Genomic DNA, 27,678 nt, shown 5'->3' with positions numbered 1-27,678 from the left:
GTTTGATGAAAAATCGGCTTATTCATAATAAGAAAATTATATTACATTTGTTACCTTTCATTTTTATTTTTATTTGTAATGATCAATATAACTAAAATTAAAGAAGAAAAAGTTACATAACAAAGTAATAAAATTCAAATTAAAGCATCATATTTGATAAGACAGTATCATATTAAGCACTTTTAGCATTGTTTAAATAATGGTCCAAACCAATAACGTACCAGAAAATTTTACGAACGGAATATAATGACTCATTTTTGTTAAGTAACAAACACCCATTAAGTATGGATTGCAGTTTTTATTAAAAAGATTAAAATAACATGAATTATTGATTTATTTATTTATTTTAAAGTTTTAAACTTTTTTTTTTTTTTTATTACTATTTTAACAATAAAAATTAAAACCACAATTTTAGGTGTGCAGTAAGTCCAACCCTAACCAGGGTTTCAAAACCTATTCCCACTAGAGTTGGGGCCCATTGGGGGACTTTAGGATCGGGTTTGGTTATGGGATGTGGGTTCGGGTCTGAACGCAGCGTTGGGTTGGAGACTCTGCTGGACTCAGGTCTGGGTTTGAAGAGTTGGGCGTGGCGATACCTCAAAGAACAAAGACAAAACACACTGAAAGAGCGAGCGAGGGAGAGAGAGAAATAGATATACACCTATCTATCTCTATTCTCACTTCTTGTGGGTTGGGTTAATTTGTTCACCCTAACCCCTCTTCTTCCCTCTCTCTCTCTCTCTCTCTCTCTCTCTCTCTCTACACCATCTTCACAGCCTTCATCTCTCTCTTCCTGGTAAGCACTCTCTGCCTTTCTTTCTCTGTGTATTCTATGTTTTCCCATATGTCTCTATAATCGCCTTAGTTTTTCTTTAAAAAAATGAGGATTTTAGGGTTTGGGACGCAAGAAGATGAAAATAAGAAAACTGAAGAGATTTTGTTTCCTTATATGCGTTTAATATAAGAAATAAGGATATATTCATTTGATTTTCGAACAGATGAACAATTTTATTTTATTTTTATGTTTTTTGATACTAGAACTGCTCATTAGCTTGTTTGATTGGTTCTTGTAATGCTTTTAGAAAATAAATTTGATTTTATTACTGTTTTGTTGAATGTTAGCTATTGGTTTGGTTAATCTATATGCTTACACTATTATAATGGGAAAAAAAGAGTCAAGCTTGAAGCTCCTTCACATTTTCATTTGGTAAAACATGACCATAAAAACAACACATTTTGTAAACGTATTATTGCTTTTGAACTAATCAAGAATAACAATCACACGATCCAACTCTTGTTTTCTTATTTGCTGATTGCATAGTGGAGTGCCTAAAAATCATCCAGCCTTTACGGGTACCCGTGTGTCTCTACCATCTTAAAATGGTTGTTTTCAGATTTTGGGGACTCTGCCTGTATGCCTTCTGATCCGCCTCTATGGATTACCCGAAATCTATCTGCTAACATATAGAAATTTATTCATTTCTTCACTCTTCCTTTTCTTCTGATAGTGAAATTTTTAAGTTTTGTGTTTTGTGGGTTCTCAACATTAGACACATTCCTGTCAAGACCAGGGCCTTAGTAGTTTCACCTCATCACCTCAGCGTAGTCCCCGTGCTCTGGCTATCTCTGTTTCCTCCCTTTTTAAGAACTATGAGCTTTATATGCTTAGTTCAAGATCTTGGAGGAGTGTTGATGCTTCTAGTCCTCAATTAGGCGTGTTTGTGGTTGGATAGTGCGGAAAAGGGCTTTGGGTTAAAATATAAACCACATTCATATGAAAGTACATTGCATAGCGAGGTCCAAGTGCTACTTATTAGCAATGTTGGTCGTGTGTCTTTGTTAATTGTTCTGAGGTCAAGAGTTGAGTTTTAAATCTTAGGTGAATTCGAAAGATATATATATATATATATATAGACACTTGAAAAGTTGACAAAAATCTTTTAAATATGAATTGTTTTTAATAACTTTTTGAGAATAATCTTTGAATATTCAATTGGCAAATGTATTTCTAGTCTCTCTCTCTCTCCCTCTCTCTCTCTCTCTATATATATATATACCTATTTTGGTCTTTTCAGATGGGATTTAGTTGCATTATAAAGAAAGCTTTGCAGAATTTTATTTGTGGAAATTTTTTCCTTTAATTCATATTGATCATTTTTGTGTCCCCTTTTCCCTATTTAAAAAAAAAATGATAATGTTTGCAGAAATTGATGTGATATACATGCGAACTGGACAATGGCTGTTCAGGCTTGTGTGAATTCAAAAACGATGGATGAGATTGATGACGATGATGAACCCATAGTTTTCAAGCGTGGTAAAACAGCATCAAAACAAAATCCTTTGAACTCAGCAACAAAGAAATCATCATCTCAAATGCATGATGGACAGTCAGGGAAGCAACTATCTGAAGTACGTTCTTCAAATGGTCAGAACTCCATTTCCCAGAAGGTTAAGCCAGTTCAATCCACGAAGGCATCACTAGTGAAATCTCCTTCAGCAAGCCCAAAAGTATCAAGTTCGTCTGTCAAGGCATCACCAGCAGTATCTCCTTCAGCAAGCCCAACAAAAGCCTCAATTTCATCTGCTAAGGCATCACCAGTGGCAAATTCAAAACCGTCAACTTTAGCAGCTGATCAGTCAAAACATTCATCTCAACAGAATACAACTTCATCTCTTAAGGAGGAGAAGCAGTTGATTAATGATTCTGAGGATTCAGAAGATGATAAACCGCTGATTTCTAGACTCTCTGCTGGATTATCAAAACAAAGCTCCAACCATGCAGACAGAAGGCCAAACACTTCTAGTCTGGGTTTACCACCAGTTCAAAAACCAAGAGTCAAATGTGAAGATTCAGATGATGAAATTCCTTTGTCATCAAAGTTCCAGTTGAAGCCAAATGCAGGACCGTCTACTAGCAAGTCCCATGATTTTGATGAAAATAAACCTAAAGCACCGAAACTTCAGCAAAATGGTTCGACCATGAAGGATAACCGAATTAAAAAATCTTCTACAGTGTTGAATAAGAGACCTGTGGGTGAGGTCAAATCTTCAAGTCAGTCTCCAATTAAAAGGCCAAAGCTCAATGATGGATCCTCACCAATAGTTGGTAAGCAAGTATTTGTAAAAGCAGAAAAAAAGGTAAATGATGAAGATGAGGATAATGTTCCTATTTCCCAGAGAATGAAGAAGTCAATTACACCAGTTAATAAATCATCTTCTGCAAAACAAAAAGTAACAAAAGTTGTTTCATCTTCATTCAAAAAGATGAGTAAAAAGTCCAAGAAAGTGGTGAAAAAATCAAAATACTCTAAGTCGTCAAAGATGCTCCCCGGCTCTGGTGAAGGGCAAAAATGGACTACCTTGATTCACAATGGTGTTATTTTCCCACCTGCATACAAGCCTCATGGGGTTAAGATGCTCTACAAGGCGCAGAAGGTTGATTTGACTCCCGAACAAGAGGAGGTCTCTCTCTGTCTCTCTCTAACACACGCACATTCTTGACTTTTGTGTTTGGCTTTTCTATTTTTATTCATTCGTTTGTTTTTGGTCACTATGCCTTTTTGCATTAAGGTTTCGCTGTTATTGTTTTCATTCTCAGAGTTCCCTCTTTGGATGTCTGTTTTTATTTATGAATTTTATTTTGCAGGTTGCAACAATGTTTGCAGTGATGTTGGATACTGATTACATGAACAAACCAAAATTCAAAGAGAATTTTATGAATGACTGGAGAAAAATACTTGGGAAAAAACATGTCATTCAAAGGTTGGAAGATTGCGATTTTACCCCAATATATGAATGGCATCAGAAGGAAAAGGAGAAGAAGAAGCAAATGAGTACAGAAGTAAGTTAATTGCCTAAAAGTCCTCTGGATTTGTGATGCCAAAGGATCAGGGAATTAACCTGATGAATTGTTTATGAATTTTGATCCAATCAAAATACTCTTACTTTTACTTGGTTTCTTTTCCAAAAAGTAAACATTTAAAAAATTCTGTCTACTTGCTAATGAATTTGACCCCCAACTAAAGTGGTTTCTCAACTCAGTTAACTTCTTTTAGGTCTGATTCTTGCAGTGGCAACGTGTAGTAGTTTATTTTTCCTTAATAATCTATGTTAACCCTATACCTACTGTCCTTAGATTGTAGGAAGCTCTTGACTTATATATATAATAAAATGTTCATTTAGATTCTTTAAAAAAGGTGCTGTTCCATGTTAATCAAGGGTATTTTGAGGGGTGGACTGGGCAGAAACCTATCTTTGGTATTACTCACACAAACCGGTGATTAAATGCATGTCAACTCTATACCTCTCTACTTGATTGAATGCATGTTTCACACTAGGCTACCCAAGCATCTGGCATTGCACCAAACAATTACTGTTTGGAGATTCATTAACCTGGTCAAATGACATTTGAACAAAAGGCAAAAGGATCCTTAAAAAAAAATAATGTATAACAAAATTTACACTTTTATTTAGTAGGCAAACACTTGTGTTGTTTTCCATCCTTGTGCGCTTTGTGGCTAAGAGCCCTCACAACTGAGGCACAATGATGCAATTATTATGGGTGCTCTATCACTGAGCTAATAGCCATGCAAGCAAATGGACAGTGTCAAATGACTCAAATCATTCCCAATCTGTGGGGCTACCTTTGGAATACTGGAATTTGCCACTTCCATTGTATGACGGTCTAGCTATGTTTTCCACAATGACCTTGATACTGCAGGGGTTTGAGTTGTTTGGCAGCAGGGACTGATAGTCTACTATTAAAGAGTGATAGACTCATCCCTTTGAGTTTTCACACAATTCGGTAATACATTTGCATTGAAGCATACATCATCTACGATAAACAAGAAATTCTCTAAGAGTCATCGGTCATCTGCACCATCATATAAAATAGAGCTAACTAGTTCAATGCCCTGGTGATCTAATCCGTATTTTCAAGATCCTATTTGATCTCAAAATATTTATTTGGTATGAGTTTTTGTACAAGTATTTGTTTAATGTAATGTAATGACACCTATGGCAATATCTTGCTCCATAATCTACTACTGCTTTTAGGTAGATTAGGATTTTATGGTCAGACAGTGTGACTTTGCAATTACTGTTGGTACTTATATAGTGATATGATGATGATTGTCTCATTCATCATTTTGATTTATTTTTGTTACAATATGCAGGAGAAGAAGGCCTTGAGAGAAGAGAAACTGAAACAAGAGGAGAAGTACATGTGGGCTATTGTTGACGGTCTCAAAGAGAAGGTTACCACTGGCTTTGACTTATGTATAATGTTTTGGAATTTAGGGTGTTATGCTTGTTTTGTGAATATAAATTAATGATTTACCTGTTAAAAATCAGAAAAGCAATAATAGATTTGCTTCCATCAACATCAGTACTTACTGGTCGAACCCATTAATAGAGAAAAATTGGGTGTGCTAAGTAACAGTAATAACCTGTTTTCTTTTATGTCACCCTACCATTTTACATGTTTTTACTTATTTTATTTTCTGAAGTTTTCTATTGTAGAAAAAAAGGGTTTGAAAGAAATGAAGTACTCAACTTATCCATGCAAGTGGTGAACTATCCATTCAGTATGGAAGACTTGGATGGGAAATCCCAGGGTAGAGAACTGCTTTGATTATCACTCCCTTATTTAATTAGGAAATTTATCTGTAGGGGGTTGAGAAGTAGCGTGCTAAACTGTTGCTTGATTTGAAACTTTTCAACATAACTGTAATTGCTGTTTTGCACTAGAAAGTAGATGTAAATAAGCAGAAAATGGATTGTACTTCCACTTTTGCTTTTGTTCTACCATTCTCACCGTTATTTTTCCACTATGGTTTCAGTTGAATGGAATGATGCAGAAAAGGAAATAAGATATTGAATAAACTTTAAGGTGGAGAACTAATATCTTATAGTAAAAAACTCCTCCCATGTTTTTGACATATTTTCTTTTTCTCCTTTTTTTCCTTCTTTTGTCATTCGAATAAATTTACCACATGGAGTTTTCAGGTTTCCACTTTCTGACATTCTTATTGGTGTTTTATTATTTTATTTATTTTTTTTTTCTCGTTTACTTTTTATTTGGATAGTTTTGGGGCAAAGGTCTTTATATCATGTAGTATTCATGTCCCTGATTTTTGTATGATAAGAAGTTCCTGCATATTTTACTTGGTTTTGTGTTGTAAGGCACCAATGCTATGTGGGAATCTCATTCTCACAACCCACTATGGGCATCTTATGCAAAGGCTCATTCATCTTGCCTTTGCACAATTCAGGGTTGCCTTCCTAAGGCTAATTAAGATTGCCACAGTAAGTGCGTATCTCATTCTTAAACCCCATATGGGAATCTTATATTCCTGGAGCATTCTAGAGTGGGGAAAAAAAGTTGAGCTCACAATGTTCAAAAATTTTCCATTTTTTCCTTGAATAATCCAAACACACAAATTCTATGAACATAGGAATTTTGTTACTAGTACCGGGATTCCCATTCTTGCTTTTCAATTCCTGCTATTCAAGTTTCAAACATAGCCAAAATTACACCTGGGCTTTCATCTTGTGAAATATATCAGTTCAAACACTTGAATTGTATCAACATTGGAATCTTGTTTGTAGTAGAGTAGTGAAATTCCCACTCCAGCCATTCAAGCATATCCAAAGTTACATGTTGGTTTTCATCCTTGTGAAATTTATCAGTTTGCTGGTTGTGACACGTTCTAGTTGTTTTGGATGCATTTCGTCATCATTCTCAAAGCATGCAAATAGAATCTGATTATCTCTCAATTGCAGGTTGGAAACTTTAGAGTTGAACCACCTGGGTTGTTCCGAGGCCGTGGAGAGCACCCAAAGGTACTACTGATATCTTTCTACCAACAATGAAGGATTTATAAAAAATAAAAAATAAAAAATAATCCGGGACAGAATGCTTGATATGTTGTAGTTGTTTCTGGAAGAATTTGCAATTGTTCTCAAGTTTTCATTCAGAACTTGCTGTTGACTTTTGGTTTTGTGGTTCAGATGGGGAAGCTGAAAAGACGCATTCAGCCTAGGGACATTACTATAAATATTGGAAAGGATGCCCCAATTCCTGAATGCCCTATCCCTGGTGAAAGGTGGTTGTTTCTGCCATAATTTTATTGGAAAATAGGAACAAAGTTGTGTCTCTGTTTTAAGATTTTTAATAAATTAACTTCACAGATATTTGATCTTTGCAGATGGAAAGAAATAAGGCATGACAACACAGTTACATGGCTTGCTTTTTGGAATGATCCAATCAACCCAAAGGAATTCAAATACGTGTTCTTGGCAGCTAGCAGTTCTTTGAAAGGGCAAAGTGACAAGGAGAAATATGAGAAATCAAGGATGTTGAAGGTACTTTACATAAAATTTTACCTGCACATCTGATGAATGCCATTTCTATTTGTGTTAGACAATGACTTCCCATCCCTTAGCTATAACTATAATTCGTTGTTTGATTGTAGGACTACATACAAGGCATCAGAGCAGCTTATACTAAAGATTTTGCCAGTAAGGATATCACAAGGCGGCAAATAGCAGTTGCCACATATCTTATTGATAAACTAGCTCTCAGGGCAGGCAATGAGAAGGTATGGTGTATGCAATTGTTTTCGTCATGTTTATGTTTATCTTTTACTCTCTTGTTCGTAGAACATCCTTTTTCTTTTTCCTCCCAATGTAGAAGCATAGTTGAGAATCTGACAACAGGTAATTGGTTAAGACTCTGTTGGATGGGGTGGACAACCTTCTCTGTGTAGGAAACATAGTGATTGTAAAAAATAATGTATAGAGAAAGAGAGAGAATAAATTGTATGTATTATTATTGATTGATATATTGATTTCTATTACAATGATTCATGATTCCTATATATAGAAGAGGGTGAGTGTGTAGTAGGTAAGGAGTAGGTGAAGGTGAGGTGGTAGTGGTGTAGTGGGTTAGGTTTAGTGGAGTAGGTGAGGTGGTAGTGGTGTAGTGGGTTAGGTTTAGTGGAGTAGGTGAGGTGGTAGTGGTGTAGTGGGTTAGGTTTAGTGGAGTAGGTTTAAGTGGGTGAAGTAGGTGGAGAGTAGGTGGATTTTAACAGCCCCCCGCAAACTCAAGGGGGATAGGAACTAACCAACTTGAGTTTGGAGAGAGTAACAAAACAAGAAAATACATAAAAATAAAAGAGGATAAGAGACACTGTATGGTCGTGTCAGACCATTGGTGAAGACACTGGATGGTGGTGTCATAACGTTGTAGAGGACACTGTATGGGGGTGTCATAACCATGTAGAGGACACTGTATGGTGGTGTCATAACGGTGTAGAGGACACTGGATGGCGGTGTCAGACCGATGTAGAAGACAGTTTATGGGGTCATGTCGGACCGTTGTAGCAGACAGTTTACGGGGTCATGTCGGACCGTTGTAGTAGACACTGTGTGGTCGTGTCAGACCGTTGTAGAAGACAGTTTATGGGGTCATGTCGGACCGTTGTAGCAGGACAGTTTACGGGGTCTTGCTGGACCCTTGTAGAAACTAACCGAAATCAATGTCGGGACAGTTTACAGAGTCTTGTCGGACCCATGAAGGAGCTAACCGGAATCAATGTCGGGACAGTTTACAGAGTCTTGTCGGACCCTTGTAAAAACTAACCGGAATCAATGTCGGGACAGTTTACAGAGTCTTGTCGGACCCTTGAAAAAGCTAACCGGTATCAAATGTCGGGACAGTTTATAGAGTCTTGTCGGACCCCTGTAGAAACTAACCGGAATCTATGTCGGGACAGTTTACAGAGTCTTGTCGGACCCATAAAGGAGCTAACCGAAATTAATGTCGGGACAGTTTATAGGGTCATGTCGGACCGTTGTAGAAGTTGCACCCTCAAAAGGTGTGCCCAATTTTGTCAAAAGGCGTGCCATCAAAAGGCGTGCCCAATTCATCAAAAGGTGTGCCAGACATGATGGCGAGGCACGTGGGCACCTTGGCTTGCGCGCCCGTTTTGTCGTCTGGTGGCAAGAGGCACGCGATACGCGTGGCTGCCTCGCTATTTAACCAAGGTTGATGCTGAGGCTGAGGCAGACAAAAAAACTTCTGAAAATCCTCTGAAAACAACTCTTCCTTTGCTGAGAAAGAAACTCTGTAATACTCTGTAACCAACCCGTCTCTGAAACACTCAGCAACATGGCCTCTTCTTCCCGTCCAGCTACCCAGAACATGGCCTCCTCTTCCCGTGGTCTGCTCACGCTCTTTCCAGAACTGAACGAGTCCACAAGAGAAATAATTGGTGCGGTGGCCAGTGAACCTCAACCAAACACCTCTGGTTTTGCTCCGTTGAACTTTCCGATGCGGTCGGTGGAGCAAAAAATGGCGGTGCAGTCGGATGTGGAGGCCAATCAGTATACCTTGAAGTCATGTGTGGAAACCATGACTGCGGTTACAAATTTGTCGAACCGGCTGCAGAGTAGGACAAATGAGGTGCAGCAGTTAAACGCCCAACTGGCTCTGCTCCAACGCATGTATAAGGATGCGCGAGCAGAGATAAGTGTGCTAAAGGCGGAAAACAAGGAGCTGAAGCGGAAGGCCAGTTTTATGTTCCGATTTGGAGGGCCGCCATATGCTGCAGTGGAGGAGCAGGGAGTAGTGATCATGCCCAGTGGAGTGGGAAACACGGAGGCAAGACCGGCAAGGGCCGCCCAAGATGGTGGCAAGAAGAAAAGACCGGCAGAATAGGCGAGAAGAAAAATCCCACTGTTCCGATTTGTGTTGGTTGTGTTTTGTTTTGTTTTGTGTTTTTTTTATTTTTATTTTTTTTATTTTTTTTTATTTTTTTTTTTTATGGTGTAAAATGCTGATCGGGGTTGATCCCCGGCATGAAGAAATGACAAGTTTGTAAAATGTTGTTGTTGTTGTTGTTGTTGTTGTTTTTTTTTTTTTTTTTTTTTTTTTTTTTTTTTTTTTTTGGGAGTGTTTTGTTGAAAAAATAAAAATAAAATGAAAGAAAACAAGGGAGAAAGAAAATAGATAAAAAATATTTATAGATGGATTATATGAAAAACATCAGTGCGATTGTTTCAAAATAAAGTGGGGTATTTAAAAAAGAGGAAAAGTGACTTGGAAAAAATAAATAAAAATAAGTGATTTTTGAAATCAAATAGAGGAGAGAGAGGGACAAACCCATGTGATAAAGTGGAGAGAGAGTCGGTGAGTGGGGTGCAAAAGGTGAAGGAGAAATGATGGATTGAAAATGGTTTGGGTCAAAAGTGGACACTGTTAGTGGGGAACATGAGTGCATTGATTATTTGATATAATAATAATAATAATAAAAATAAAAAGTTAGAACAGTTGGAGAGAATGAGTGGAGTATGGTAAGGGTTTCATCCAAAGCCAAAATTCCTGCAGCGAATCACTTCGCAAATCCTAGCATGAGCTTTTTCTCTTTCCAGGCTTATTCATGAATTTCCTGGTGATTTCAAGAGCCTCTGGTGGCATTGTGGCAGAGAACACCCCAACCTGGATTTTGGGTGGCAGCAACTGAGAACACCCCAACCTGGATTTTGGGTGGCAGCAACTGGAAAATATCATAGATCTGATTTTTAAAAAACCTCGTGACAGCATTTCATCAGCTTCATTCAAGACAAACATTTTGATGTAAACAGGGCGAAGTGATTGTCTCCGCAACATGTCAAACACACGACCAGGAGTACCAACAACAACATGAACCCCACTGGAGAGAATGCGCTGATCTTCGCGCACACTAGTCCCTCCAACACAAGCATGAACCTTCACACTTTGCTGGGCAAGTTCAAGAGTGGGTGGAAGAACCAAAGCTTGGCACTCAACCAAGCTATAATCTAGCTGCTGCAGAATTCCAGAGCAGAATGTTGCAGTGTTTCCAGTTCCAGACTGTCTCGTCATATGAGGTGAAGAATTCTTCTCCATCAGCCTCACACATGACTACAGTTGCACAAATCTTTGTTGATTTTATCAGCGGAATAGGTTGAGGTCCGGCGGGCGGCTAAGGTGAGGTTGCCGCCCGCCGGGGAAGCGAAAATACTAGGTTTTAAACCAGCTCTGATACCATGTAAAAAATAATGTATAGAGAAAGAGAGAGAATAAATTGTATGTATTATTATTGATTGATATATTGATTTCTATTACAATGATTCATGATTCCTATATATAGAAGAGGGTGAGTGTGTAGTAGGTAAGGAGTAGGTGAAGGTGAGGTGGTAGTGGTGTAGTGGGTTAGGTTTAGTGGAGTAGGTGAGGTGGTAGTGGTGTAGTGGGTTAGGTTTAGTGGAGTAGGTGAGGTGGTAGTGGTGTAGTGGGTTAGGTTTAGTGGAGTAGGTTTAAGTGGGTGAAGTAGGTGGAGAGTAGGTGGATTTTAACAGTGATGCAGATCATCTTACAGATGTGCTAATAGTGTTTTATTTACTTTATATAGATGCATGCTTTAATGTATAAACACATGTATTATGTATATGTGATGAGTCCTCTGCGATCTTGCTCAGAAAGTAAATAGAAACATAACAAAAAAAACGAAACAAGTTTTGGAGCCTTTATTCTTATAATTGTTTCAATCTTGCAGGATGATGATGAAGCTGATACCGTTGGTTGCTGCACATTGAAAGTAGAAAATGTAGAACCAATGCCTCCAAATATTTTGAAGGTATAATGGCGTTTATGTCTCAGATGGCAAGGTTTTAAACCTTAACTTACAATTGGATTTGGTTATAATAATAATTGTGAGTTTGGTGGGTTATTATATTGAGATTTTGAAGTTTTAAATGACTAAAAAGGGGTCTGCATGATGTGAAACTGGAATCAGTGTCTGGAATATTTTGAAGACATGTAACAATACAAAGGTTTTTTGTCAACTGCAATTAATAACAAATCAATATCTTTTCTGGTTTTCCAGTTTGACTTCCTTGGTAAGGATTCAATTAGATACCAAAATGAGGTTGAAGTTGAACTTCCTGTGTTCAAGGCAATTCAGCAGTTCCGAATTGGTTAGTGGATGCGTGGCCTTTTGTATCAAAATGTCTCTTTCTGCATTTCATGATAAAGACATGCTCACATGACCTTATTTTTCTACAGGAAAAAGTGGCAGCGATGATCTTTTTGACAAGCTGGATACCAGTAAATTGAATGCTCATCTGAAGGAACTCATGCCTGGTCTCACAGCAAAAGTTTTCCGTACATATAATGCATCTACCACTTTGGATGAGATGGTAAGAGGCAAGCTGGGATTTTTCACACCTTGAAGTTGGTATTTTTCCTGTGAATATGAATTTACTATGTTAACCAAACTTTGGTACACATGGGAGTGTTTGTGTTGGTGTTTGGATTGTCTGACCATCAGGCCAAATAGTTGTACTGGTGCTTATTTGAAAGGTGGTACGAGGGTGAAGTAATAAAAAATTAATAAATGTGGGCTATCTAACAAAACATATTGGAAATAAGATGTTGAAATATAACAAATAGTTGTTGTCATTTGACATTATTAAAAGTAGAAATGGTTTTTAACAAATAATTGCTGTCATTTGACAGTAGTGAACTTGATATGCATTGGCAAGATAACTCAACTCAACTTACCAAACTTTAATCCCGATTATTTGACATGCAGTAGGACATGGTGGTAATATGATGTCATGGTTAAACCAATTTACATTTTTGTTGATTATATTTCATGATGATGAAGGCTATATATGGTGTGTAGATATAGTAGTCTGAAACATGGCGTAGTCTATGCAATGAATAACATAACTTAAGCAGTTGTAGTGAGCATGTGATTTATTATTTTTTATTTATTTATAAAAAAGCATGTTTTATCTTTGTGATTTAAAAAGGTTTTATATTGAGGGGATTCATTTGCTTCTTTGAATTCTTAATCCCTTATATAGTACTCTCTTCTTGCGTGGGATGTTTCTGTTCAATTTTCTGCTAAGATCTGTTCTTTTCTGAAATTTGTTCGGGTTGATGACAGTTGAATAGGGAAACTAAGGGTGGAGATGTTACTGAGAAAGTTGTCGTTTATCAGCATGCAAACAAGGAGGTAAAGACAGTCCATTGCTAGAAAGTTTTCATGAGCTATCATAGTGTTATTTTGGGTTAGATTTTGGAAATTTTAATTTTCCTGTCTTTTTTGTAGGTTGCCATCATTTGTAATCATCAACGTACTGTTTCAAAGTCCCATTCTACACAAATATCAAGGTTGAATGAAAAGATTGAAGAATTAAAGGTAGTCTGGACTTGGAACAAAAAGCTCGACTGCCCACATGGGGAACAATCCTTGGCCTTGAGTGAGAAGGATTGGTTCACATTAAGGGAGTTGGAGCTACTATTTGATTATGATACTGAAGATTTACCTCTCTCTCTCTTTCTCTCTCTCACACACACACACACACACACACACACACACACACACACACACACACACACACACACGTTTCTTGCATTGCCTGGGAATTTTGTATTGCGTAAACAAATTTGTCCTTGTCAGTACAGTTGCTTCATTCTTTGGAGCCGTGGGGTGTTGTCATGTTGGTTGCTTCTTAAGCTTATTTTGTTGTATTGTCTGTAGGGCATTCTAGATGCGCTTAGAACAGATTTGGCTCGAGCAAAGAAAGGGAAGCCCCCGCTGAAGGGTTCTGATGGAAAGCCGAAGAAGAACCTGAACCCTGAAGCGTAAGCACTGGGGACCTTGTTTAAGTTTAAACCTTGTTTATGTTTAAACCTTGTTTATGTTTAAAGTACACATTATGGGATACTGGTGCTAATGATAAGTTTCCTTTACAGGTGGGAGAGGAAGATTGCTCAAACCACTGCAAAGATTGAGAAAATGGAGAGGGATAAGGAGACCAAAGAAGATTTGAAAACCGTGGCATTGGGAACATCAAAGATCAACTACCTTGATCCTAGGATCACAGTTGCTTGGTGCAAGAGACATGAAGTTCCAATTGAGAAGGTGAACATCTTTGCAAATACTTTCTAAGTTTTTGCCGGCAATTTCTTCTATGTTGGAGAAGATATTTTGTACCCTTTGTTTGTTGCTTATTATACTCTGCTATGCAGATTTTCAACAAGTCTCTTCTGGCGAAGTTTGCTTGGGCAATGGATGTCATTCCCAGCTTCAGATTCTGAAGTCTTAGTTTAGCACAGGACACTTAGTACCCCGCTCTGCTCGTTATCTGTCTCACTTGAAAATATTCACAAATTTTATTTTATTTTATTTTATTTTTAATTTAACTCTTCCAGCAGGGAGTTCATGTTGTATTCAGCATACCCATTCACTCTTTTTCCTCCCCCCTCCCATCTATTAATGGTGCTAACTGCTAAGAAGCTGTGACAAGAGTTGTCCACTGAGACTTTTTAGATGAAACAAATATGTATTACTAACATTTTCAGACATTTTGAACAGTGAAATCTCTTTGATTTTTCATTGTCTTATATTTTGAGGTTCTCTTCTTTTATGTTGCCATTGTGAATTTGTGATGTGTTTGAATAATTTATATGGAGTATTGATGGGCAGGGTCAGTGGCACACCTTGTGACATGGTTTCAGTTTTATATAATATTTCCTTGTAAAAAACCAATGAAATTCACTATTGTCATTATTACTATTTATCGTTTAATGATAGCATGCATTTGTGCTGATATTGAAGAATCTTGGTTTGTCTTTTGCTTATATTTGTATTTTGAAGATCTCTCGGTCTGTGGTCGAACCAGCTCACAAGCTGGCCCCGTTTTGTAAACAACATTGCCCTTTATTGTTATATATAAGCTTTCTAATTACCTAAAAAAAAACATATCTGCTTTTTGGGTTCTCAAAAAAATAAATAAAATGAATTGCTATAATTAGGAAAAGAAATTTAAATACAATAGTGATATTAAGTCAAAATAATGAGACTACTGATTGGTGTCAAAATGGTAACATCAAGGTTAAATTTTGATATGTTATAGTGTGAAAATATCATATTTGACAATATATTGTTCAAATGATTCAAATGTTCCGCACAATAAAAAATATAGATATCATTTGTGGGTTTCAAGCTTCTGACATTAGATATTGGGCACATGATCTTGTGTCCAAAACTATCCATTCTCCTATTCAATGCACTTCTGATTATTAGATGATGTTTTTTAGTACTTCATAATTTTATACCGGGAATATTAAGACACAGGCAAAAATTTAAGAATAGAGAAGATCTATGATTGGACAGTAGCATATGCCAAATTTTATGTCAATTTTGACATTATTATAAATTGACATGAAAGATAACACCTTATTAGATATGAGTTTAAAACAATTTATCCAATTTTTTGATTTAACCGGAAGATGGCACAATCGAGCAACAGTATTTGGTGATTCAAGCTTTAAGGTTCGTTAAAAAAAAAAAAAAAGCGCTTTAAGGTTGTGTTCGGTTTAATGATTTAAAAAAAAAATGAGAGAAAAATGAATAAACTATAAGTTAAAATTTTCTTATTTTTTTTCATTCACAAAAATAATTTGATTCAACCACCCCAGCTTAAGATTATAGTTAACATATTAAAATGTATTGCACACATTCAAGATACATAGAAAGCAAATAGATAGAAGATAGACATGAAAGTCTTGATAATGATATTACACGACTAATACACTGTGGCACATGCTAACAGCATGCTTTATTCCACATTAAAAACATACATACATTACATATTCATTTTATTTGCACACACAAAACATGCATACGATTTATAAAGGTCATCTAATTCTTATTAGACTCAGTTTCCGCCTCTTTTGTCTCACCAGCACCATGTCCAGGGTGACCACCATGTCCAGGGTGCCCATGTCCATATTCGTGTCCATGTTCGTGTCCATGGCCATGTTCGTAGCCATAGCCGTGACCACCATACTTGGCATCTTCCACACTTTTCATTTGCATGTTTTCCTCTACAAAAAAAGGTAAAAAAAAAAAAAAAAATAGTTATGCCATAATATGATCTTTTGAAAGAAGAATTAGTACTTCCATTTTATCAAAAACACTATAATTTGTTCTTGCTATGCAATTTTTAAGTGTAATTGACAAAAGTGTGAACAGTTTTATTATAATTTGTCTACTAAAAACAAAAAAAATGGAGTGCATCTAGTAAAAAGAAGAGCGAATGAACAGGATGATAAAAATTAACGGATTTCTAATAAGATTTTTTTACAACTAGACACAATACGGTGTAGCTCATCAATAATTCTTTTGCCAATGAAATAGCAAGTCTCAAACTCAAGGCTCCACAATTTTCCCCAATGTAGCTTGTGGGGATGTTGGCATACATCCCATATTTTGTACTTCAAGGTTGGACCTTGCCTTGAGGGGTTTCTTGTCATTTTAAAAAGAAAAATAGACACAAAAATAATTCAATCTCACATGTATTTATTATCATGAACTTAGAATCAAGAATTTTGTTTGGGAGAGGCCAATGTATATGCATAAAAAACTTTTGATACATTACTAAGAGCATTACAAAGGACACACTAAGTTGTGTGTTAGTGTCAGGTGCCAACTTTTGGCTAGCTGAGGGTATTGTTTGGTGCTGGAGTGGATGAGTTAACGTGTATGTCAGTGGTGTGTGTTAACTTGTTTGTTATCTGCAGCGAGGGTTTTAGCTAGTGAAGGAGGCGTGTTTTTGGTCTTGCCGGTTGACCGGCCGGACATTCGGCCAGTTGACCGGTCAATGGCAATTTTTTTTTTTTTTTGACTTGAAATTTAATTTTGGGCTTGAAATTTTTGATTAAACTAAATTATTTATTTATTTTATTTATTATATACACATACATATATATTTAACATACACGTTAACACATCCATTACACTACCACTCACTCTCTAAAATTAACAAACTCTTAACACATCTTAACAAACATTTTTGGGTCCCACTTCTATTACTTTTTGTCATATAACATACATCTTAATACACTTTTTTAGCCATCCCATTGTTGATGCCCTAATTGAATATAATTTCTTACTAAAGACGTATTTCACGAGAAAACTAAATAAATTTAAAAAATAATTTTTACAATTTTAAACTATTAGATTTTAGTATACAATCAGTTAAACCACTATTTTAAGCGATTTTATTGATTGATAGAATCTAGTAAGTAAAAAGTGAAAATGGCTTAAGATTCTTGAAAAACACTTAAATTCAGTGGTGTTGAGTGTTACATATTAGTTGATTTGTTTAGAAATCAATCAACTAAGATCTAATATGTTATTGTAAATAAATTTAAAGGGTGAAGTTTTAGGTTCCTTAACATTACTCATAAAAACATATACATACCATTTGATTTTTAAAATCAAAAACAATAAATAACATGTACCTCTTGTTTTAATAAAATCAACTTAGATAAGATTGATACTATTATTTAAAAGACAAATAATAGTTGGCGGTGTTTGGGAAGGAGGTTCGTTGTTTTTTTATTTTTTATTTTTTTTTACTAAAAGACAAATTGGTTACAAAATCAAAAAAAAAAAAAAAAAATCTAAAATAAACTATCACATCAAATCTCATAATCATTTTATTTTTTCTCTCACAAACATCACATTCAACTACAAAAAAACTCAACTATCTTTCCAAACACAAAAAAAAATTTCTCCAATAATATCCTACAACTAAAAAACCTACAAAAAAAAAAAAATCCACTTCCCAAACACCCAACAAAGATCATTTCATTAGGCATTATAAAATACTAATGAAATAAAAAGTTAGTAAAATAATTCTTATAAAATTTTAAAAATATCCTATTATTCATTTTACAAATACTCATTAATAATAAATTGTCAAAAATAAGAGGGGGATAGGGCCCTCCAGCCCCTACATAGTTCCGCCCATACTTACCACCACCATGTCCAGGATGCCCACCATGGCCAGGGTGCCCGTGTCCGTGATCATGTCCATGACCACCATACTTGGCTTCTTCCACACTTTTCAATTGCATATTTTCCTCTAGAAGAGAAGAAAAAAAAAAATCATTATGTCATAATATGATACTTTGAAGTATTAATACAAGGTAATATAACAATTAGTAATGGGGGTGCTGCTAGTAATTCCATCAAAAACACTATAATTTGTTCTTACTATGCAATTTTAAGTGTATAATTGACAAAAGTATGAATGGCTTTATTATAATTTTGTCTACTAAAAACAAAAAATGGAGTGCATCTAGTAAAAAGGAGAGTGAATAAACATGATAATAAAAATTAACGGAAATATTTGATAAGAAATGCGTTTATGGATATCATTATTGAAACAATTAATAAGATATATATATATATATATATATGTTTGGCATGCAATGGAGAAAGTGAGGAACTCACTAGTTTCAGCTAGCTCTCTGGCTGAAACCTCAGAGGAGACGAGTAGAAGGACAGCCAACACAAGTCTGTTAATGTACATTGTATAATTTACCATCACCTACCACACACTCACCTACTACACTCACCTACTCCTCACCTACCACCACCATCTCCACTTCACACCTCCTATATATAGGAATCAATGTAAACACTACAATATCAATCAATATCAATAAATAATATTACATCATTTTTAACATGGTATCAGAGCAAGGTTAAGACCTTAGTATTTCTCGCTTCACCGGCGGGCGGCAACCTCGCCTTGGCCGCCCGCCGGACCTCAACCTAGTCCGCTAGAATCTTCGCCATCACCTTCCTCACCATGGCAGCAGCTTCCCTCTTTCTCCATTTACTCGACGAGCTGAGTTTTGCTTCCGTGCATTGGGATAAGATGGCTGATTACCCACACCTGCGGCACCTCTATCGGGAGTCTCATCGCCTCGAGGCTTCAATCTTGATCTTCCAGGAGTGCCGTGGCTACCATCATACGAGTTCTTTCCTTCCCAGGAAGGAGATGCACTACCTTTTCCCACGATCTGTGCTTGATGATGCGGATGAAGTGGTGACCGTTCTATGCTATGTTCAGATCCAACACTTTGTCTTACAGGTTGGCCAGAACTTGATCCACGCCCTCCATGACGTTGATGTGCTGACTCCCCAGAAACTCTCCTGCCCATATTGTCATTACGTGCGGGGGATCCAGTGAACTGCCCAAGGTCACCATTTTCCTTGCTTACTTGATGCTCATGTGCAGTCCATCGCCATGTCCGCCGGACCTCATGGTCCCACCCAGCAACTACCTCTCCGTCATCTTCAACATCGTTCAAATGCAATGGCTCAGCAACATCTACCTCTGTTTCTTCAGACTTCACATTCTCGCACACCACGTGCGTATTGGCCATTGTTGTGTCGTTGTTGTTTAGTTACACTTTTTTTCCTCCACCATGCCGAATGCACAGCCCTACTCCTTTCTTAGAGTCCTCTCCTTTTCTCTCTCTCTCTCCTATCACCGGCACATAGCCCTATACCAATCCATTATAATATCTTTACCTCCACTATCCTAGTCCACCGAGCACAAACATCAACCCCATCACAACCATTTTTTTTTTGTTTTATTCCTTTATCCTTATCATCATGTCCCCCACTCTCTCTTCTATTATTAGTATTATTATTATTATTATTATTATTATTACAACCAAAAACCAAAAAAAAAAAAAAAAAAAAAAAAAAATCACAAATATAAAACATATATAGCTATGCACACTGCTCCATCATGCATACACCAGCACACACATCTTTTTTTATTTATTTATCATCATAAAATAAACAATACCCACATCTACCCACATCTTTTCATAAAGTGTTTTACACACCACCTCCACCCACGTGGGTTGATTCCAATTTTCCTCATCAATATATTTTTGGTTCCAATATATTCATATTTTACACACACCACCTCCACTCATTTATTTTCTTATTATTTTATACAACTCCAACCCATCCTTTTTCTTTTTCATTCTTTTTACACACTCATGTTCCCCACTCCATTTTTTTTACTCCATCTTTTGAACATGGGTATTTTTTCAAAAAAAAAAAAAAAAAAAAAAAAAAAAAAAACAAAACAACAAAAAAAAACAAACAAAAAAAACAAAATGGCACGCCAAACTTTACTTTATTTTATTCATCTCCGGGCTCAACCCCGTTCACACTTACAAAAAAAAAAAAAAACAAAAAAACAAAAAAAAAAAAAAAAAAAAAAAAAAAGCCAAGACCACCATCACAACAACCACAGGATTTTTTTCCGTATCCCTTCTCTACTCTGCCGCCGGTCTCTTCTTTTTGCCTCCATCCTGGGCGGCCCTTGACGGTGTTGCCTCCGTGCTTCCTAGACCACCAAGCAAGTTGCCTCCTCCCTGCTCCTCCACTGCAGCATATGGTGGCCCTCCAAATCGGAACATCACGGTGGCCTTCCGCTTCAGCTCCTTGTTTTCTGCCCTTAGCACGCTTATCTCTGCTCGCGCATCCTTATACATGCGTTGGAGCAGAGCCAGCTGGGAATTTAACTGCTGCACCTCATTTGTCCTGCTCTGCAGCCGGTTCGACAAGTTTGTGACCGCCGTCATGCTTTCCACGCATGCCTTCAAAGTATACTGGTTGGCCTCCACATCTGACAGCACTGCCATTCTTTGCTCCACCGACCGCATCGGAAAGTTCAACGGAGTAAACTCCGGGGCGCTTGGTTGAGTTTCCAGTGCCACCGCACCAGTTCTCTCTCTCGTTGACTCGTTCAGTTCGGGAAAGAGAGTAAGCAGACCACGGGAAGAAGAGGAAGATGAAGCCATTTTTCTGGGCACCAGAGTGTTACAGAGTTCTCTCTCAGAAAACAGAGTGTTACCACGTATCTCCCTCAGCAATCTCTCTCAGAAAACAGCGTGTTACAGAGTTTTTTTGTCTCCGTCTCTGCCTCAGCATCTGCCTTCGTCTTGTTTAAATAGCCAGGGCCAGCCACGCGCATCGCGCGCCTCTTGACGCCCGACACACTGGCACGCCTTTTCATAGCACATCTTTTGATAAAGTGGGCACGCCTTTTGATGGCACGCCTTTTGAAAAATTGGGCACACCTTTTGAGGGTGCAACTTTTACAACGGTCCGACATGACCCCATAAACTGTTTTCTACATCGGTCTGACACGACCACACAGTGTCTGCTACATCGGTCCGACATGACCCCGTAAACTGTCCTGCTACATCGGTCCGACATGACCCCGTAAACTGTCCTGCTACATCGGTCCGACATGACCCCGTAAACTGTCTTCTACAACGGTCCGACATGACCCCATAAACTGTCCTGACATTGATTCCGGTCAGCTTCTACATCGGTCCGACATGACCCCATAAACTGTCCCGACATTGATTCCGGTCAGCTTCTACATCGGTCCGACATGACCCCATAAACTGTCCCGACATTGATTCCGGTCAGCTTCTACATCGGTCCGACATGACCCCATAAACTGTCTTCTCCACCGGTCCGACATGACCCCGTAAACTGTTCTGCTACAACGGTCCGACATGACCCCGTAAACTGTCTGCTACAACGGTCTGACACAACCATACAGTGTCTCCTATCCCATTTTTTTAATTTTATTTATCAGTTTATTTTTTTTCTGTTTTGTTACTCTCTCCAAACTCAAGTTGGCTAGTACCTATCCTTCTTGAGTTTGAGGGGGGCTGTTAATGTACATTGTATAATTTACCATCACCTACCACACACTCACCTACTACACTCACCTACTCCTCACCTACCACCACCATCTCCACTTCACACCTCCTATATATAGGAATCAATGTAAACACTACAATATCAATCAATATCAATAAATAATATTACATCATTTTTAACACCAAGAAGAAGAAAAGTTTTGGAGTATGCCATTTTGAAGGGATGATGAGAAGAGCTTTGTGACTCCCCCGTATTTATAGCCTTGGAGAGAGAGGCGGTTCAATTAATATATATATATATATATATATATATTTCATGATGCTTCAATTTGATATTTATTAATTAAAAATGTAAAATTTAATATTTTTTTTTGTTTATTTTTAAGAAATAATTTAATAAGAGTCGAGTGATGAATTATGTGAAATAATACTCCAAAACCTACCAAATAATCACTCGTTATTTAGTGGTCTAGGAATAATGTCTCATATCATTTATCACTTGACATTTATTAAATAATCTCTTAAAATCCTGACAAAAAATATTAAGTCCCATAATTTTAACTAAAAATATCAAATTGAGAAACTTGTCTCGAGGCCACAGAAAATTATTTTTCGGAAGCGGCAAATTGTCTCAAACCTGCATCATTTGTCTCCTTCTATCCGTTCATGTCCATCCTTTTCATGAATCGATTATATATGAATTCTTAATCTATTTATTTATTAAAATTTTAATAAATATGTTATATGCTTTATATATGATCTGATTTTTTTATAAAATTTTAATAAAATTATAACAAAAAAAAAATGAAGTGTTAACAAGAAAATATTTTGAGTGTGTTAATTGTTGAATGTTAAAGTTTACAGAAGTAAAATGTAAATGAGTTATAATTTAGAAAAAGTAAAATGATAAAAAGATAATTATAAAAAAAAAAAAAGAAAGAAAAAGGCAAAAAATAAAATGCAAAAATTAATGCCCTCATTTACCCAAAGTTCTAATATCATGCAAACCGTCGGTTGAACAAATGAGTGGACCAAAAAATGCCTGAAAAAGCAAGTCCTGCAATTTACAAAGAGTCTCTTATCATAGAATTTTTTTGTACTCTTCCTTTCTTATGGCCTATTTTAGAAAGTAATTGACTTCTTTTCTGACAAAAAAGAAAAAGAAAAAAAATTTAAAAAATTAAAAAATTAAAATATTAGTTTTTAACCATCTTGCCAAGAGGACTACTACCTCTAAATAAAACTGGTCATGTCATTGTGTGTGTTTTTTATTTTTTTATTTTTTTTACACACACACACATATATATATATATATATATATATAAATTGTATGCATAACAAATCATAATTCATAGAAATTTTTCAACTGTTTCGACAGATCACTGTGTATATTCGGAATGGTAATGGGTTGAGTTTTTTGAGTTTTTCGAGTGAATTTTTTATTTAAATCTTAATTATTTTTATAGGGGAATGGGGATGGAGAATTAATATCCACCCCATTGCCCCCCATTGCCATCCCTAGTGATATATTTTCATATTTTACTCTAATTTTAACCTTTTTTAAAACTTTTTATCCTATAATTTACTCTACTCTACCATTGTTGTCCCGAATCCTTTTAATAAAATTGGGTTGGAACAAATATAACTAGGTCAGTAATTTCGCTATTCATGATGTGTGCATAATACTAATGAGATGGCACAGAAAAAAAAATTTAAATAAATGGGATAGACTATGTTTGTTTGCTTTTCAGAATATATTTTTTGATTTTTTTAAATAAAAAAACTAAAAATTAATTTGAAAATGGAAAAATAAAAAATACTTATTATTTTTATATAATTTTATAAATAATTTTTAAAAAATTTAAAATATATTTTTAATGTTTATTTTTATCAAACTAGTTTTTTTTTTTTTTTAAATTCTGAATATTGTTTGAGAATAACAAATCAAACATACCCCTCCTCTTCCATTCAATCAAGAAAAACAAAAAAGTAAAAAACAGAATACGTAAAATTGTATATTTTGTATATAATTCTTAAAAAATGATTGGTGACCACAAATTCTGTGGCTCAAATGATTCGAAATTGTCAAAACGACATCGTTTTGTTTCGTTTTACACCCAAAATGACGTCGTTTTAAGTGTTTCGAGCCATTCGAGCCATAGAATTTGTGACCACCTAGTATTGCTGATAATTCTTTTATACATGTAGTACGGTTGTTCAATCAAACAAGTGAGTCAGGGACATTATTCAATATCTTTAAAGTAATATTTCATTTTATTTATTTCTCCCATCTTGGCCATTATACAATTAATGCATGCATATCCTATGGCGTGTCCCATTTGGCTTTGATCTTTGGGGTGGTCTACAACACCAACCCACAATAATGAAGGTCAGTTATTGAGTAGTCCTCCAACATTATCTAGTATATTTACAAAAATGTTGCTCTAAAAATTTTATCAAAAGTTTTATTAAATGTTCATATAGGACCTACATTATGTAAGACATTTGGTAAAATTTTTAGAGTTTCTAATATTACTCATATTTATATAGTGCTCCAAATTAATTATTTGGCCAAAAAAAAAAAAATTATGAGTGAAATATGCTGATCCATCTTTATTAGATAATTATTTTAAAAAAATGATAATTTACTTAACACACTGTAATTTTTCATTGACTAAAAATATCCTGTGTTACTCCATAAATATTTAACAATTTTCTTATAATAAGGAGTTTTGGTTTTGTTTGATATAGTTTTTGGTGGATTTAAAACTGATAATCATAAAATATAAACTAAAAATAATCATTTTTACAATTTATATAAGGTATTTATGTCTTACAAGAGCAACTCTAACACTACTCTTTTTTCCTTCCTTTTCCAAATCTATGAATCAAACACAACTTTCACTTTTCACAGCTAAAGTACCAAAAACAAAAAAAAAAATACTATGTATTTTACCTAATCAGGTTCTCATCAATTCTGTTCATTTTGTAAGTCCTTGTGTGTAAATTGTTGGAGAATCCGATAATTATAGTCATATCATTTCGTTACATTTTGTTTTAAAAATATAAAAAAATAAACGATTTATTTCTAAAAATATTCTTACCATCCATTTTAAAATATATATAATTAAAATTATTAGATTAATTTAATTTTTTTAAATATACCATCTACATATAAAAGCACTCATAAAATGAATTATTAAAATTAGGCCGGTGGTTGTCCATGAACCCAACTTGGCAATACAGTCCACGAACGTGGGCCGGAACGGGGCCCAATGTCAGAAATGGATACAAAGAGCAGAGGGTGATGTCATGCGTGACGCAAAATGTAATATATAGGGAGAATTTCAAAAGAGTAAAAAGTAAAAAAATAATTTTTAAATGATGAAAGTATATGATTTATTTGCATCATCTAATGCATAATCAATTGTACCTTCATCGTTTTAAAATTATTTTTGTACTTTTCATTTTTTTTTTAAATATTTTCCTTAATAAATATTTTGCTGTTTTAATACAAAATTAGAAAAATTATTTCGTGATTCAAGGATACAACGTGACCATGCCTTGGCCAATCACAAACCAACATGTTCCTTGTTATTTTTTAATTACCCAATGCAAAATTATAGGTCTCACTCTATCTATCAAAACAAATTATTTAGTAGTCTAGTGGCACAGCCACATAGTGCCTCATGTGTGTGGTAATTAGTGGAGAAAATAGAACTCATAATTTTGTGCTGGGTGATTAAGAAAAGACAATAAACATAATAATTTATAATTGATCAAGAACATGATCACTTGGTGCATCTGGACCACGAAATAATTTTTCTTTGAAAAAAACGAATCAATGTTAATTTTGAAAAATAATTACATATTCATGATAAATTTTATATACATTAATAATTAAAATCACAAAATTTTTCATAAATTTATACTGATTTTAAGATAATACCATTGATTTGTAAATTTCTCATTTTTCTTCTACCAATGATAACCACGTGGCCATCCACAATACCACCAAATAACTTCTGACAAAATTAGGAGTACAAACAAAGATCTATTAAATAATAGCACTTGCAAACAATGAAATGCTTACATGTAATTCTCTTGTCGGTCTGCTATTTGACTTTTTATTTTTCACTGATTTAATAGTTTTTTTTTTTTTTTTTTTGGGTTCGAAATTTCATTCTAATTAATCTTTAACTATATTAAATTCTCAGTAGTTATTAACTATGAATCTTAAGAGTGACTTGAAAATAAAGTGAAAAATACTATTTAAGCTATTAATTCTTAATTTTGGACTTCAAATCATAACTAAAAGGTACAAATTCTCACTAACCAAACTAACTATGCTAAGAGTAAGTATTGCAAACAGTTAAGAGTAAATTTGTGTTTAAATTATGGATTTTGATAGAAATTTAAATATATATATATATATATATAATTGAAATATAATTATACTTTCTATATATTTTTTATTTAAATTATTACCTAAATTCATAATTCACAAATTCTGACTAACCCAACTAATCCATTTTAAATTCTTAATAGGGTTGAGCAATGAAGAAAATTAAAATGAGCATTTTTTAACTTAAAATGGGCATTTTTAACATAAAATGGGCCGGGTTCAATATCCAATTAAAGCCAACTAGAAACTAAAATATGGGCTGGGCCAGTCTAGATCTACACGTTTATTGACTTGATTAGTGGGCTGAGTCTTCCATTGTGTTGGGCTGGGCCATTTAGCAAGTTTTGAATATAGAGAGAAATCCAAATTCATTCTCGTACGATTTTATTGCAAACTCTCTCTATAGTCATTTTAAAGATTAATCTAATCTACAAAATCGAAGCTCGACAACAAGCTTCTAGAGATTCAAGGTTTTCTGTTTTGTGATTATGAATTTTTAATTTTCAATAAGTTGTACCAAATAAGGTCTTAGCACTTTCCAAACAACTCACCCTCTCTTTTCTTAAAAAAAGTTTTTTTTGTCAAATTTGACATTGTCATAATTTGATATGAAAGACAACATGTCAATAGAGATGAATTTGAAATAGTTTATCAAATTTTTTTGCTTTAACCCGAAGGATAGCACACCCAAGCAACATTATTTGACTATCTAGGTCCTAAGGTTGTGGTTGGTTTAAGGTTTAAGAAGGAATTTGTGAAGAAAAAGAAAAAGGAAAAATAAAATAAAATATAAGTAAAATTTTTATCATTTTTTTTCCCTTTTACTTAATTGTTGATATCAACATTGTGACTTTGGCTTAAGATTATAGTTAAACATATTAAAATATCTTGCAGCACAACATAGAAAACACATGAACGAGAAACAGATATAAAAGTCTTGATAATGATGTCACACATCTAATACATCTTTTCGACTTGTGGCATACGCTCACACTATGCCTTATTCTACTATCCATATATAGTGTTTTGATCTAAAATTTCAATTCTTCCCTATTTCAGCAGTAGCATATTATCCCTTGGAGATAAGGTCCAAACTATGAAAGAAATAAGTGTTTCCATGACTCGACCACTTAATCAATTATGTTCCACTTAATCATTCTTTCATGGCTACATCTTTCCAGCTAAGGAATGAACAATCTACATGAATCCAATATCTGATATACATGTCTTCATGTGTTTTTTATGTATATCCTCCACTTTTGGAAACATAGGATTATATAGATGAAAACCTTATAAGAATTAATACATAACAACTAATCATTACATAATTATAATAATCAACCTTAATAATATCTTTAGAGCATCTCCAATGGTAGTAGGCATTTTACCTATCTAAATATTACTATAAAGTATACATTTTATTTTGCCTGTCAACGATTTCATGTTTCTGCCCTAACCATGCTCTTTATTTTAGCTATTCATCCAAATACTATTAACTTTATAGAATGCCATGTCAGCAACAAAGATGGAGGGAAATAATCTTAATGATTAAATACATTTTGCCTAGCCTTGAAGGCTAGCTACATGTAGCTAGTGAATGTGAGCTGAGCCAAAATGCCTAAGCATATGCCTAGTGCATTGGAGTTGAAAAAAGTGAGTCACATTAGGCATTTTG

At 35.1% G+C, this 27,678-nt stretch overlaps 3 protein-coding genes across 3 annotated transcripts in view; 1 reads left to right on the top strand and 2 right to left on the bottom strand.

Moving 5' to 3' along the window:
- The first annotated feature begins 430 nt into the window (after positions 1-430).
- Positions 431-14,440, top strand: LOC114284010 (DNA topoisomerase 1). The gene is made up of 16 exons (XM_028226888.2): positions 431-796; positions 2,205-3,462; positions 3,647-3,841; positions 5,175-5,255; positions 6,784-6,843; positions 7,012-7,106; positions 7,209-7,365; positions 7,476-7,601; positions 11,580-11,660; positions 11,910-12,000; positions 12,089-12,222; positions 12,978-13,046; positions 13,143-13,232; positions 13,575-13,678; positions 13,790-13,958; positions 14,066-14,440. The coding sequence occupies exons 2-16, from the start codon at positions 2,236-2,238 to the stop codon at positions 14,132-14,134; spliced, it is 2,748 nt and encodes a 915-aa protein (XP_028082689.2). The 5' UTR covers positions 431-796; positions 2,205-2,235; the 3' UTR covers positions 14,135-14,440.
- A 1,124-nt stretch (positions 14,441-15,564) lies between these two features.
- Positions 15,565-27,678, bottom strand: part of LOC114284011 (uncharacterized) — an 88,132-nt gene continuing 76,018 nt past the window's right edge. Inside the window, exons 3-4 of the mRNA XM_082881643.1 lie at positions 17,863-17,970; positions 15,565-15,925 (exon numbers count right to left, since the gene is read on the bottom strand). Coding sequence (XP_082737769.1) covers positions 15,741-15,925; positions 17,863-17,970 — 293 coding nt within the window. The 3' untranslated portion in view covers positions 15,565-15,740. The remainder of the gene's footprint in view (positions 15,926-17,862; positions 17,971-27,678) is intronic.
- Positions 18,539-21,774, bottom strand: LOC145796465 (uncharacterized). The gene has a single exon (XM_082881642.1). The coding sequence runs from the start codon at positions 19,280-19,282 to the stop codon at positions 18,698-18,700; it is 585 nt and encodes a 194-aa protein (XP_082737768.1). The 5' UTR covers positions 19,283-21,774; the 3' UTR covers positions 18,539-18,697.

This window comes from Camellia sinensis, chromosome 7 (assembly GCF_055761805.1).
Source record: "Camellia sinensis isolate YWXY chromosome 7, ASM5576180v1, whole genome shotgun sequence".
NCBI classification, from domain to species: Eukaryota; Viridiplantae; Streptophyta; class Magnoliopsida; order Ericales; family Theaceae; genus Camellia; species Camellia sinensis.
This window is presented reverse-complemented; position numbering and strand designations above follow the sequence as displayed.

Coding starts and splice junctions, on each gene's coding strand:
- LOC114284010 (XM_028226888.2), top strand. CDS start 2,236: ATGGCTGTTCAGGCTTGTGTGAATTCAAAAACGATGGATGAGATTGAT. Junction 3,842..5,174: donor AGAAGCAAATGAGTACAGAA/GTAAGTTAATTG, acceptor TACAATATGCAG/GAGAAGAAGGCCTTGAGAGA. Junction 13,233..13,574: donor AAAAGATTGAAGAATTAAAG/GTAGTCTGGACT, acceptor TATTGTCTGTAG/GGCATTCTAGATGCGCTTAG.
- LOC145796465 (XM_082881642.1), bottom strand. CDS start 19,282: ATGGCCAATACGCACGTGGTGTGCGAGAATGTGAAGTCTGAAGAAACA.